At 54.4% G+C, this 14,554-nt stretch overlaps 1 protein-coding gene and 1 non-coding gene across 2 annotated transcripts; both read left to right on the forward strand.

The window, feature by feature from the left end:
• Window positions 1-417: 417 nt before the first annotated feature.
• On the forward strand, window positions 418-10,971 carry Eif3k (eukaryotic translation initiation factor 3 subunit K). The gene is made up of 8 exons (XM_047529944.1): window positions 418-555; window positions 1,436-1,534; window positions 3,024-3,144; window positions 4,708-4,782; window positions 7,376-7,442; window positions 7,540-7,617; window positions 9,285-9,410; window positions 10,907-10,971. The coding sequence occupies exons 1-8, from the start codon at window positions 497-499 to the stop codon at window positions 10,936-10,938; spliced, it is 657 nt and encodes a 218-aa protein (XP_047385900.1). The 5' UTR covers window positions 418-496; the 3' UTR covers window positions 10,939-10,971.
• On the forward strand, window positions 6,369-6,501 carry LOC124967698 (small nucleolar RNA SNORA9). The gene has a single exon (XR_007105614.1). It is a non-coding gene; the product is annotated as a small nucleolar RNA SNORA9 (small nucleolar RNA).
• Window positions 10,972-14,554: the final 3,583 nt, after the last annotated feature.

A 14,554-nucleotide genomic window follows, 5' to 3' on the forward strand; every position in this document is an offset into this window, starting at 1 on the left:
GAGCATTTCCCTAAGGAGTTGGCCATGGTGCAAATGGAGGGCTACTACGTTCTGTGAGATTACGGCCGCGCGCAATACGACGTGCGCGCACGACTCTAAAGCTCGGGCTCTTTTCTGAAGATTTCACGAGCTCATCCGTCCCAGGCTCGGGACCCGGTTCCGCCGGCCCAGGAAAGCTTAGCCCCGCCTACTCATCCGAGCAGGCGCCTGCGCAGTGCGGTAGACTAAGCTTTTTCTCACGCCGTTGGTTCTCCGCTACTCCGGGCTCAGCGAGTGCGCACGCGCCAATTACGCCTTCTGGGAAGAAATCACGTGGCAGCCGGAAAGCGTGGCAGCTGCCGGAAGAGCCTTCCCCTTCTTCGTTTCCCCGCGAGGGAAAGAGGGCGACGACGTAGTTTCCGTTTCCGCGACCTCTTCCTCTTCCGTTCCTCGCGGGTGCTGGTCTGGGTTGGTTGGTGTTCGACTCCAGCGGTGCTTGTGGAAGGCGACCGGAGTCATGGCGATGTTTGAGCAGATGAGAGCGAACGTGGGCAAGTTGCTCAAGGGTATCGACAGGTCTGAGCTCGGTCGGAGGGAGCGCTGTAGCCAGGCGGGAAGGAGATTTTCGGAGACAGCAAGGGTGGTCGGGTTTCTGGGCTTGCCTTCGGTGGAATTTCTTCTGCATGTGGGGAGATCATCCTGGAGGAGATGTTAAAGGACACAGCGCTGGAAAGGCCTAGAGACAAGAGAGGCTTTCACGCACGAATCTCTAATTACTTCAAAGTTTTCCCCTCTCTCGTCCTTCCCTTTCAGCCCCCCGCAGTTTCCTTTGTCAGCTCCTCAGTTTCTCAGTGCCTTGTCATCTTTTTCTTCTCTGCCCCTCATGTCATTCATTCAACACATGTTCACCGACCTCCGTTGTGTTAGTGCACAGTAATGTTAGAAATTGGAGATAACCAAGATAACAGCAAGTCATGCTTTCCTGAACTGAGTTCTCATTCCAGAGGGGACACAGGCAACAAACACTGATAGCCAGGAGTGGTCAGGGCCAGGCAGGGGGAAACAGAGGCCCAAGTGGGGACGCAAGGCACTCACCTGGGCTGGAGAGGATGGTTTGGGACCATTGTGGGAGCTTGAGAGGGGTGGGTTGCAGAGAATTTCAGAAGGCTATGTACACAAGTAACAGTGACTGACTGACTGACAGGTTGGGAGACATGCTAGACAAGACCCTGGGCTCCAGGGGAGTTTAGAGCTCAGGCAAGAGGTGTGGATCGTGGGCAGGTTTTATTAGAGATTATAAAGCTGACTCATTTTTTGGGTAGAGCCAGTGGCCACGGCCAGAGTCACAGGAGAAAGACAGAAGAAGAAACAAATTACACTGGTCCCCTTGACCCCATAAATGAACTGGCCTCAGCTCCCATTTCCTCATTGTTCACCCATTTTGATTCTCCTCTAGGTATAATCCAGAGAACCTGGCTACCCTGGAGCGCTATGTGGAGACCCAGGCCAAGGAGAATGCCTATGATCTGGAAGCCAACCTGGCTGTCCTGAAGTTGTAAGTGTCTAACCTGTCCCCATCACCATGCTCTTGGCTGGCTACCAGGGGGTGTCTGGGGTAGCCTGGAGTCTGTGGCTTCTCTTTGGTGTGCAGGACCAGTAAGCTAGGCAACATGAGACCTGGGGGAGGGGGTGTTAAAGATTAGCCACAAAATACATATATAACATAGTATATCAAAAAATACATAGGTGGACAGATATGAATGAATACCCAGGTACCTGCCAAGCACCACAGGCCCTTTGTCCATATGCTCTGCCCCCAACCAAAGCCCTGCCTTTGGTAATCATTGTTGTAGTCTCACGGCCTGGCTTTGCATGGTTGTTTACCACACATGCCTGCATCTGGAGCAGCTTAGCTCAGCTTGCTTTGACCTTGACAGGACCATAATCATACAGCAGGATCCCTTTTGCACCTAGCAGCTTCCACCAAGCATTGGGTTTATGACACCCATGCTTTTTTGTTGTTGTTGTTGCAGTTTATTGTCATTGTTGTGTAGTGTTCCACTGTGTGACTGTCCTAATGATCTGTTCCCTGTTGATGGACACTTGGGTTCTTCCCCCCTCAAGTGAATTTTTTTTTTTTTTTTTTTTTTTTTTTTTGACAACTACTAGCTTGTAATTTTGGCAGATAACATGACTTTAGCTTTCCTGACTGTAAAATGGAAAGAACACTTGTATTTGTGAGGTGGTGTAGGTTGTTATTGGTGATTGTCACTGTTGGCTGAGTGCTTGCCACGTGTTGGCCACTGTGCTACAAAGTGTAGGTTATGAGCCCAAATGCTGGGCCACCCCTGTGAGGTTGATATTCATTTATTTTACTTTTGTACTCCGAACTGAACCCATGCCTGAGGCATGCTAAGCACACACACTACCATTGAGCTGCACCCTCAGTTTTGTCCTCTGTTGAAAGGAAACTGAGGTGCAGAAATTAAAATAAGCAGTCCAAGGCCAGTCAGCAGCAAAGTTGGCCTAGGGAACTTGGGGCCAGAGCCTCAACCAGTACTCCATACTGCTGCTTCTAGCTTTTTAACTTATTTTATTTTTTAAATTTTTTTGACTACTGGGAATTGAACCCAAGGGTGCTCTTCCACTGAGATACATCCCCAGCCCTTTCTATTTTTTATTTCAAGACAGTGTTTTACTAAGTTACTGAGGCTGACCTTGAACTTCTGATCCTCCTGCCTCAGCCTCCTGAGTTGCTGGGATTATAGGTGTCTGCCACTGCGTCAAGCTTGCTTCTAGCCTCATTCTTTGTGAGTCACATGGTGGTATCTACCCTGTGGGGTGGTCGTGAGGATTAACTCTCCCCCTCTCCAGAGCAGGCAGAGGAGCTCAGAGAGGTTAGCCAGAAAGCGTGGTTGGGGTTGGAACCCAGGCAGGTCCAACTCCCAAGCTCCAGACTGAAGCAGTGGCCTCCTGCCTGGCACTTGGTGAATTTGGGGACCTGGAGGTATCCCCACTGCCATATACGTTGTTCCCCTTCTCAGGTACCAGTTCAACCCAGCCTTCTTTCAGACCACAGTCACTGCCCAGATCCTGCTGAAGGCCCTCACCAACCTACCCCACACGGACTTCACCCTGTGCAAATGCATGATCGACCAGGCACATGTATCCTCTGGCTGCAGGCTGGGGTGGGGGGAGGGGAGGACACAAAGCAGGTGAAGTGGTCTGAGTTCAGACCCAGCTGCTGGGCAGGCCTGGGACATTGCCGTGACTGAGATGGGCCCGGCCCCGTGGAGCACTCATAGTCCAGTGAGGAGGTCAGCAGTCCCCCATCAGTGACAGTCTGGAGCAGTCGGGGCTGGGGTCAGTGGAGCCAGCAGAGGCACGTGGCCCTGACTGGAGGGAACACGTGAAGGTAGGTGAGTGGGGAGGTGAGGGCGATCCTGGTGGACGGACTGTGGGAAGACCTAAAGGAACAAAGGGCTCCTTGCTGTCTTTTAGAGACAGAGGCAGTGTGACCTAGGCATGATGCAGATTTCTAAGTGGAATGCAGTCAGACTCCAGGGCACATGGCAAGCTTTGCAGCCGAGGGTGCTATGGTTTGATTTATACTTTAGAAAGACTCCCCTGAGCCAGGCACAGTGCTGCATGCCTGTAATCTCAGCAGCTTGGGAGGCTGAGGCAGGAGGCTAAGGCAGGAGGATTGTGAGTTCAAAGCCAGCCTCAGCAACAGCAAGGTGCTAAGCAACTCGGTGAGACCTGTCTCTAAATAAAATACAAAATAGGCCTGGGGATGGGGCTCAGTGGTCGAGTGCCCCTGAGTTTAATCCCTGGTATCAAAAAAGAAAAAGTAAAGAAAGATTTCCCTGAGAGTGCCGGCTGAGTAGAGGACCACTAGGTGAGAGACAAGAGGGCCTGGGAGGGGCACGAAGAACGGTGTCCTCAGGGCCTGGTGCAGAGCGGGCTTGCAGGAGTGTTGAGTGCAGGTGAATGAGCCCCTCTCCCACCCTTGGCTCACTGTGGCTGCACCAGGGCTGGGCCAGGTGAGCTTCAGCTCTCACCTGATCACTGGACGAACTTAGCAGAATGGCTGACCTGTGCCTGGCAAGGCAGGTGGACCCTTGGGCCCAGCCTTCATCCTGCCTGCTCATTGTTTGCTGAGCCGAGGTGGGAGATGACCCATTGAATTTCCTCTCCAGCTGTGTCCGAGGTGTCTGTAAGATGTGTCCATTGGCATTGTCTCCATTCCGGTATGTAGCAGGCCACAGTTTACTGTGTTGTCCTCACCGTTGGACCCTTGGGTTGTGTCTCACCTTTGAATCTTACAAACAGTATTTCGGTGGCAGGGTGGCTCGTGCCTGTAATCTCAGCAACTCGGGAGGTTGAGGCATGAAAATCACAAGTTCGAGGCCAGCCTCGGGAACGTAGCGAGGCCCTGAGCAACTTAGTGAACCCCTGTCTCCAGTAAAAAGGACTGGGGTTGTAGCCCGGTGCTGAAGTGCCCCTGGGTTTATCCCCAGTACCAAAAAGGAAAACAACAAGTAGTGCCTCAGTAAGCGCCCTTTCTTCCTACGTCCCCAGGAACAATAAGATGGCCTCCATTCCCAGTTCTTTTTCTGAGCCAAGCCTTTGGTCAAAGGGGCTAGCTTAGGAAGGTGGTGGGGAGAGGGGCCAGGACTCGGTCATGCAGGCTTTGAGGCCTTATTCCTTAACACTTCCTTCTGCCAGCAAGAAGAGCGGCCCATCAGGCAGATTTTGTACCTCGGGGACCTGCTGGAGACATGCCACTTCCAGGCCTTCTGGGTAAAGAGGGTCCCGGGCAGCGGGTGGTCAGCCCTCCAGACGAGAACGCTAACGTAGTGTGTGCGCGTTGCTACTTGTCCACATGGCCATACACCCTGTGCTCAGTGCTTATCTTCACAGAGCCAGGACTCAGAGTGGCCCCTGTACCCACAGGGCTTGGCCTGAGCCTGTCCCTTTCCCCTGTCCTTCCACTGGGCCTTCTGGTGCCGTCATCCCTGTTAGCAGAACTCCTCCAGCCCCTCAGCCGCCCTTGTGCTCTCCCCTCTTTCCTGCTCCACCAAGCTTGGCCTCCACACCTGCAGCTTCCAAGTGGGAGTGCAGATGGCCTCCTCGCTCCTCACTGCCTCTCCCAGAGCCATCTCCCTGCTCCTCCGACCCCTGCCACAGGACCTGGCACTCCCGACCTCCCTCCTTGCCTGCTTTGTCGGTCCCCGCCCCTGGGGGACCGCTGCTCATTTCTTGAAGAACCGAGTCCTCACTGCCGCTCCTTACTACTCTCCTAATTCTGAGGTGTTCGAAAAGCCACCCGAGTGATCCGCTGACCACTGGCCTCTCAGGTCCGTGGTCTCTTGTCCTCCTAGCTCATCTGCCTGAGAGGCTGTGGTCCTAGCTGTGCCAGCTCTCAGCATGCCGAGCCTCCGAGGAGGTTCCAGGTGGGAATGCTGGCTCCTGGCTGCTGCCGGCACCGGGCCGGCGGAGGTGGCCTGGGCCAGTCCAGGCTTAGGATTCCGGGGGGTTGCCCAGGAGACTCCAGCGTGGAGCTGAGGGTGAGAGCCAGGGCCTTTGACTTGTCCTCACTGATGATTGTCCCTGAATCGAAATGTCTCCACCCACTGGCCACTTCCTCCAGCCTGGCCCACCCCTGTGACATTCCCGGGTCTGACCGAGGCCCCAGGCCTGCTCGGGCTGCTCAGGTTCTGCTCCCTTCCCGGGGAACTGTGCGCCTGCCCCTGCGCAGCTGCCTGGAATGATGACCAGGTGCAGAGAGAGCCGGGGCGTGTGACCCCGAGTGAGTCCCGGACCTCCCTTCACACCTCCTCAGCTCATGGTCTGGCCTCTTGTGTGGTGAGAAAACAGAAGAGCAGAGTGGGGCTCATGTTTCCCCAGACCCCGACCTCGTGTGTCATGGTGTAAGCTGCTGTTCTGGCGGTGAAGTGGCCGAGGCGACCCTCCTCCGAAACACAGGAGCCCTGTCCCCTCGCCACTCCAGCAGTTCCTGACTCCTCCAAAACCCAAACTCGCCCTTCCTGCGTTTTAGGAAATGTCCAGCCTGTGCGGCAGGGGAGACTTCCCGCTCTCCTTCGGGGCCGTTCTGGGAACAGGGCCCAGCTGCCTCCATTTGCCCGAGTCCTTCCTGGTTTGATTTGTTTGTTTATTTTTTGGTACTGAGGATTGAACCCAGGGGCACGTCACCTCTGAGCCAAATCCCCAACCCTTTTGATTTTTTACTTTGAGACAGGGTCTCACTGAGCTGGCCAGGCTGGCCTGGAATTTGTAACCCTCCTGCCTCAGCCTCCCGGGTCACTGGGATGACAGGCGGGCATCACCGCACCTGGCTCTTTCCTGGTTTTAACACTGAAAATCCCTAGCAAGCCTCCAGCGTGCCTGGGTCTGTGGTGACCCCGAGCGTTCCTATGGCGCTTGCCAGAGCAGTGTTGAAACGGTTTGAGGCCTTGCCCTGCTCCATCCAGAGCAAGGTTATGGAAGTTTTAGACAGTTCTCTGCTGAAAAAAAAAAAAAAAGAAAATTCTCCCATCTCAAGAAACTCGTCTCAAGTAAGCGAATTAGGACTGTTGGTGACCCTGCCTCTGGGAGAGGTTGTCTGTGCTCTGGGCCTCCTTCGCCCACTGTTCATGTGACCCCACTCGGTGACCTCACACCCCATCCCCCCGTGTGCACGCATGCTCCGTGGAACTGCGGGTCAGATCCAGACGCCTCTGCTGCTGGACCCAGGAGACCAGCGTTGGGCCTTGTCTCACCTGCCCTGCCAGCGTCCCTGGTGCAGGCGATTGCTCCCACTCCCTGGAACCCCTCATCATCTGGCTTCCAACAAAGCATTCTCCTGGTGTTCCTCCTACCTCACTGGCCCTTTGCACTGCTGTTCTGTCTGGAACTTTCCTCCCCACAGCTGGCCCTCTCATCTCCTTCAGGTTTTTGTGCAAATGTCACTTCTTCATTGAGGGCTTCTTCCAACAGGAGGGGCAAAAAGGAGCCCCCACAAAACCTGAGAAGGGAGGAGCAGCCAGTGAGGGTGGGGTGAGTGGCTGGAGACCAGCGGCAGACCCTGCGGGGCCCCGGGGGCCTTGGTCCAGAGGTTGGCATTTTTTCTGAGACTATAGCCGGGTAGGTTAGGAGTGTTGTTAACTAATCTGAGTCTGCTTCTGGGGGCTGTGGTTTCTGCCTGCTTTGGTTCTCGGTAGATCATTTCTCTGCTGAGTCTTGGTCTCTCATCTCTAAAATGGAAAATAATACCTCATACATTACGTGTGGAGGGCTGGCTCGTGTGCAGGTAAATGCCACCTTAGCTGCTCTAACGTACTGTCACTGGTATAGGTAGTGACATTGACTTTCTGGCTGCCATCTTCCCCTCCAGCAAGCCCTGGATGAGAACATGGACCTCTTGGAAGGTATAACTGGCTTTGAAGACTCTGTCCGGAAGTGTAAGTCCTGGGACTCCTGGGCTCTGTACGGAGCGGGCTGGGGAGCGGCGCCGGGTCCTGGGGCAGCCCTGGCCACCATTCTCTCTCGTGTCCACAGTTATCTGCCATGTCGTGGGCATCACGTACCAGCACATCGACCGCTGGTTACTGGCCGAGATGCTCGGGGATCTGACAGGTGAGGCCTCCGGGTCCCTGTGCCAGTCTGGAGGTTGGGGGTGGTCGGGGTGGTGGGTTTCAGCCAGCTCCCCAGGGGGACCCTTCCCAGCCTCTCTGGGTCATTACTGGAGGTGCAGCCCAGGGAGGAAGCCAGGGCCCGGTGTTGGCGGTTCCCTTCCTCAGGGACGCCCTGTGCCTCTCACTCAGTCCCTGCGTGTCGACTGATGGAGTGTCAGCTTTGTGTGGACGCTGTTTAGACACTGGTCACGTGACAGTGAACGAAACAGAAGGGTTCAGATTTGTTTTCACGAGGAGCAAAACCGATGGCCAAATGTACGTGTCCAGTGGCCATTGATGCTGCAGGGGACAGCAGGCCAGCTCACAGGGGGCGGCCTGAGGGCAGCGTGGCCTGGGGGGTCAGGAGCGGGGGCCCACCTGCCACACATGCCCAGCAGCCTGGGCACTGGGCCACACAGGGTGAGGTGGTGCAAGGGTGGGCTGCGGGCAGCAGTGGGCAGAGGGGAGGAGTGAGTGTCGCCTTGTTCTGGAATGAAACAGCCATGGGAAGCCTCTGAGCAGGGAGGGCAGTGATGGATCGACGTTTACAAAAGAGCCCTCCAAAAGCAGACAAGAACGTTTGTGTATTTACTTAGTTTTGCCAAAACACAGGAAAGAAAGTCAGGAAACTAAGGGGGATGGTTACACCTGGGAGGGGAGGGGGAAGGCGGGTGGGTCTTGGGAGGATCTTCTTGTCAAGTTTCTACCTTTGCTCTGGGTTGTGTGCGTGTTGTTTTCCAGTGGGAGCTAATTTTTACTGGACATTTTATACACGCTATGCATCCAGTAGATGTTTTTGCATATTTAAGAGTAAAATTAAAATTGGGGTATGATAGTGTGCATCTGTAGTCCCAGGTAGGATTGCTGGGGCCAGCCTGGGCAACACAGCAAATCCCTGTCTTCTTTTAACTATGCCCCCAAAGAAGAAAGATATGAAACATGCCTGGGAATTTAATATAAGGAGGATGAGGTGAATCTATCAAAACAATAACATTGCACAGAAAATCATTTCACATGATCAGACCTCACTGTAGCAGGACCTATACTGGTGTATTTTCTCTTTTTATGGTACTGGGAGTTTAACCCAGAACAACTCTACCACTGAGCTACACCAGCCCTCTTTTATTATGAGATGGACTCACTGCATTGAAGAGGCTGACCTTCAAACTTGTGATCCTCTTGCCTGAGCCTCCTATGTCATGGAGAGTACACTGTGCCTTTCCCTACTGGCGTATTTTCCCAGGACCAAAAAGTCTTATTGTTAGTAATAATTATATAATTTTGCAACCATTTCATCTATGCTGTGGCAAAATATACTACTTCTATTAAGAACCAGGACTTGCATGGGGAGAAAGGAGCCAGACATGAAAGAAGTGATGACAGACGCCTCGCAGTGGGAAGGAGGCGAGGGCTGCGGGCGCCCTCTGGCCGCTGTGGGGAATGAGCCACAAAAGGGCAGGTGGCCTCAGGGAGACCCACCTGGCTGCTACTGCTGGCCAGGCAGGACATGCCGAGACCTGCCAGGCAAGGAGGGTACCCCGACCTGGTGCCTTGGCCCCCTTGACCCCGGGCCCGTGTTAACTGTGGGGTCCGCCTGGCTCACACCTGTGCTGTCCCTGCTCCGGGCAGACAGTCAGCTGAAGGTGTGGATGAGCAAATACGGCTGGAGCGCCGACGAGGCGGGGCAGGTCTTCATCTGCAGCCAGGAGGAGAGCATCAAGCCCAAGAACATCGTGGAGAAGATCGACTTCGACAGTGAGTGCCGGCCCGGGGCTCAGCCTTAGGCTGGGGCGTCCTTTGACGGAGACCAGGAACAGGGCCCAGAGGACCCAAATGCAGCTGTTCTTGTTTGGGCTGGGAACTTGCGTCTGCCACATTCCACTGACTTGCCTGGGGCCACCCACCCGGAAGAAGCAGCCATGTGATGCTGCTGTCCCCTTGGCGCTTGCAGGCCCTGTGTCCTGTCCCACAGCGCACAGAGACTTCCCTGGGCTAGAGGGGCCTTGCAGGTGACTCCACGCCCCTTTGGTGCTCCCTTATTCCTGGGGCCCTGGGCCTCCTCAGCAGACTTAATGTCAGGTGAGCTAAGTGGGAATCTGGGTTCTCCACTTAGTAGCTAACTTGGGGTGACCTGATCTCTGTGCCTCTGTTTTCTTATCCAAGAAATGGAGACAACAGGGCCAGGATGTGGCTCAGTGGTAGCACACTTGCCTAGCATGTGTGAGGCACCAGGCTCCATCCTCAGCACCACATGAATAAAGAATGTGTCCGTCTACAACTCAAAAACATCTTCTTAAGTGAGGACGACAGCAAAGATAATCAGGAAAAGCACTGTCGGCTTGCTCCCTTAAGCCGTTCGCCCCTCACACCGACCCTCTTGTCCTTGACTAAGCAAGTCCTGACTGTCACGATGCCCACCCAGGCACCTGAAGCAAGGCAGCAGAGGGCCCAGCATGAGGTCCCGAGGCGTCCGCTTTGTCACCACCAACACCCGAGGGGCGAGGGGCACTGCTCTCCTGGGCCCGCCTCCTCCCGCTCCTGCTGTGATTCTGGTGTTCTCACCCTGCGAGTTGGTAGTGAGGCTTCTCCACACCAACCTGCTAATCAGTCTGCTCTCTACCTGTGGCCTGTAGACCCTCACCTCTCCTTTTTTAATATATTTTTTTAGTTGTAGGTGGACACGATACCTTTATTTTATTTATTTATGTTTACATAGTGCTGAGGATGGAACCCAGGGCCTCACATATGCTGGGCAAGTGCTCTACCAGAGCCCCAGCCCCAGCCCCTGACCCTCACTGCTGAAGGTGATGCACCCCCCGGTTGGAGTCTGAGGATTCGGGCAGAAGGCTGTGCAGTGAGGAGCCACAGCCCAGTGCAGTGCTGGGCAGAGCACGTAGTAGACAGTTATAAACACTTATTTGATGCAGGCATGGTTCCAAGCACTTCATTTAGCCTGATAGTCCTATAGGATAGGCACTTCTTACAGATAAGGAAACTGATGAACAGAGATGTTGAGTAACTTGCCCAAGGTCACCAGCTGTCAATAGTCAGAGCTGGGATTTGAACCTAGGTCTCCTTGCTCCACAGTCCCTGTTTTCATTTTTTTTTTAAACCACTTTTGCGATGGTACCACATGCTCCCAGAAGGGGACTGTGACCTGCCCCTGAAGGATTAGTGACTCAGGGTGGGTGGCTGGAAGTTGCCTCCCTCTGTTCCCAAGTTGACTCCAGTGGCCTTTCTTTTCTCAACAGGTGTGTCCAGCATCATGGCCTCCTCCCAGTAACTGCTGACATTTAATAAAGATTTGTTGACTTAGCCCTGCTGTGCCTCTTCCCTGTAGGCTTCCTGTAGCTGCCTCACCCTCCAGAGGGAGCCCAGGAGCCGCCTCTGCCCTGCCCTGCCCTGCCTGCCCTGCCCCGCCCCGCCCCACCATGCGTCTTCCTCTTCTCTTCTCACCTCCATTTTCTCCCCCTGACTTCCTCCCTGGCCCCACCCCACCCTCCTGACCTGTCGGGTCTCTGTGGGGAGGGCGGGTGAGTCAGCAAGGAGGGGAGGCCGTGGGGCTCTGGGCGCCCAGCCCTGCGGCCCAGGGGAGGTTCCGTCTCGCAGGTCCTGGCTCACTCCGTGTCCCTGGCGGGTGCCCTGCCTGTCTAATCCTTAATTTCCTCATCCGGAAGAATGTGCCCTTCTGCGGCCTCAGGACTCCAGGAGCTCTCGCTGGGGAAGGTCCTGTCGGCCAGCGGTCTGTCTTGGAGAACATGAGCCATTGTTCATTTCGTGCTCAAAGGGTTTTCCACCAAGGTTGCAAACACTTCTCAGCGCTCTTCTGTGGGGACGCGGCGTCCTCCTCAGCCTCCTCATCCCAGAACAAGGTGTCGAGCAGGCAGCCGTTCTCCCAAGTGCTCGCCTCCGCCCCTTGATCCCTAGCAGGGGGGCTTCATTCCCGCCACACACAGCATTCCAGCCATTCTGGCAGTGGCCAGCCACCTGGGCCTGTCCTGGGGGTGGACGGCCTGAAATGCCAGGGCGGGTGCTCCATCCTAAGTGTGGACGGAGGAGCCATCTTGCTTGTGAGCTTCGCCTGCCAAGAGGCAGCTGGGCACCAGCGCCTGGCTGTCGGCCTGCACATTCCTCCCAGGGCCCTGTCCTGGGGAGCGAGGTGGGGCAGGCACCTTTGCCCTGGGTTCCAGACCTGTGCAGGCACCAGGAACCAGGAAGTGTCCTGACTGGGGACGCAACGACGTTTGCTTATGCAGCACGTGGACCGGGAGGGGGTAAAAGGACAGATGTACTGCGCACCCACAGGCCTGTGTGGATTATCAAAAGGCACCCTTGGTGAGGACAATGAACAGATGCCCACTTGGCAGGTGCCATCATGTAGAAGACAACATGCAAAACTGGCCATGACCACTCTGCTAGGGGAGAAGAATGGAGGGCCTTGCTGGTGACGTGGCACATGTCTGTCATCCCAGTGGCTTGGGAGGCTGAGACAGGAGGATCTTGAGTTCAAAGCCAGCCTCAGCAATGGTGAGGCCCTGTCTCTAAACAAAATATAAAATGGGGCCAGGGTGTGGCTGAGTGGGTGAGTGCCCCTGCGTTTAATCTCTGGTACCCAAAATAAAGAAATGATCTTTGGAAGATGTGTCTTGCCTGCTTTCACTCCAGGGCCATCTTTTGAGCAGCTGAGAGTAGCTAAAGATTGCCTGGGCTCACACTCCAGGCTGGTGGCATTTGGGCATGTTAGTTCACCTCTCTGGGCCTCGGTTTTATGGCTGGGGAGTCATGATTGTACCCCTTCTCAAGTTGTGAATTAATGCCTCCGAAGACTTCAGGTTATGAGTGATAAACGCGTTCTGGTGGTTGCTCCTATGCCTGGCTCCTCGCTGCTGTTCTAGATGCTTCCACAGCCACCGCTTACATTCCAGTAGGCATTCTTGTTCCCACCCTGCGGGGACACAGCCCTCTCTACTCTGCTTCCCAGTGTCTTTACCAGTGGGATAGAGGCTGGACCTTGCAGTACTCCTCTAACCCCAGCAGGCTGGGAAGCTACAGCAGGATTGCAAGGTCAAGGCCAGCCCGGGCAATTTTAAGAGACTGCCTTGAAAAGGGCTGGGGCTGTAGCTCAGCGGTAGAGTACCGTGGGTTCAACCCTGGCATTGCAGTAACCACACTGCAGGCTTAGCACGTAGGAGGCCCCGGGTTTGGTCCCCAGCACCCGAAAAACAAACAGCAGTGGGATGCGGGATACAGCAGCGGCTCTGACTGAAGTCTCGGTGTAGGAATGGAGAACTAAAGCCCTCTGGCCCCTTCCTGCCCCCTTGGGCCCCGTACCCTGCTGCCCTGGGACCCTTAGACATGGCAGCTATTATCACTGCATTGTCCACAGATGGCTGCCAGGGTGTGGCCTCAAGGCTGGAGGTCAAGGTAGGCTTTCATCCAAACCTCACTGGCTAGGGTCATCTGCTCCAGCTCTGAGCCCTTTGGTCTGGAGGTGTTCTCAATATCCACCGCGAGCAGGTAGGGAGGGGCTGGCTCTGCACCCGAGGGACACCCCTCCCCTGCCTTCCCCACCAAGATCAGACAGTGCAAGAGTCCTGGGTTCTTCAAGCCAGGCAGGTGGAGGCTGCCCTGCCCTAACCCAGCTTGGGAAATGCCAGAAAGGCCTGGGGGCTTCGACCTGGTGCTGCATTCCCTGGGAAAACAAGCTGCTATTGGGACTACTTACTGTTGGTGCCCTTCACATGCCTGTGGGACAGGGGACAGGATCCTTGAAGCTCCTATTCCCTCCGAATCCCTATCCCCAAGTAGCTGGACTTGGACAGAAGCCACTCCTTTCACACAGTGTTTGTTGATACTGGAAATTGAAATTGGGCACTTTACTACTAAGCTACATCCCTAGTTCTTTTTATTTTTTATTTTGAGATAGGATCTTGCTAAGTTGCCTAGGGTCTCATTAAATTGCTGAGGCTGGCCTCAAACTTGTAATCCTCCTACCTCAGCATCCTGAGTTGCTGGGATTACAGGCGTGCACCACCACGCTCAGTTCATAGTGCTTATTGTAGTCTAACTCAAATACTTAACCTTCCTGACAACCATTCCCCTCAGTTCCTTCCCACTTCAATAAAGTTCACGATTTTTTTGCATGGTTCCCTGTTGCTCAGGTGCCAAACCTAGGAGCACCTTGGTTCTCCCAACAAAGCCAAATTTATGGCAGTACCATAAGCTTTACTCTCCAAGTCCTTCCATGCCTCCCTCTGTGGCGGTGCCCTCTGGCCCTAGTCCTGTCCTGTCCAGCTCCATCCTGATCATTACAACAGCCCCCTTGCTGGGCTGAGCTTCTCCACTCTGCCCTTTATGCAGCCAGAGGGCCCCATGAACAGCTGAATAAAATCTCAGCCATCTACTAAAAGCTCACCTTCCCATTGCATGTAGAATAAAATTCTGGGGTAAGGGTCTAGCTCACTGATGGAGCACTTACCTGTCACGTGAGAGGCCCTGGATTCTGTTCCCAGCCCCACTTAAAAAAAAAAAAAAAAATCAGGGGTTGGGGTGGTGGCTCAGTGGTAGAGCACTTGCCTAGCATGTGTGAGGCACTGGGTTTGATTCTTAGCACCACATATAAATAAATGAATAAAGTTCCATCAACATCTAAAAAATTATTTTTAAACATCAAATTCTTCACCATGCTTTAAGCCCATTCATTCAGAGCTCCTACTCTGCCAGATGCTGCTTCAGGGACAGATACAGCAGTGACCAAAACCAAGACCCCCATCCCTCCTGGGCTGATATCCTTGGGGAGGAAAGAGATACAATGCAGGAAGACATCAGGTTGTGTGTTAGAAGGTGAAGTACTGTAGACAAAGGTGCAGGGAGGGTTGAACCTCATGCTAGGACGCACT

This window comes from Sciurus carolinensis, chromosome 16, assembly GCF_902686445.1.
Source record: "Sciurus carolinensis chromosome 16, mSciCar1.2, whole genome shotgun sequence".
Taxonomy (NCBI): Eukaryota; Metazoa; Chordata; class Mammalia; order Rodentia; family Sciuridae; genus Sciurus; species Sciurus carolinensis.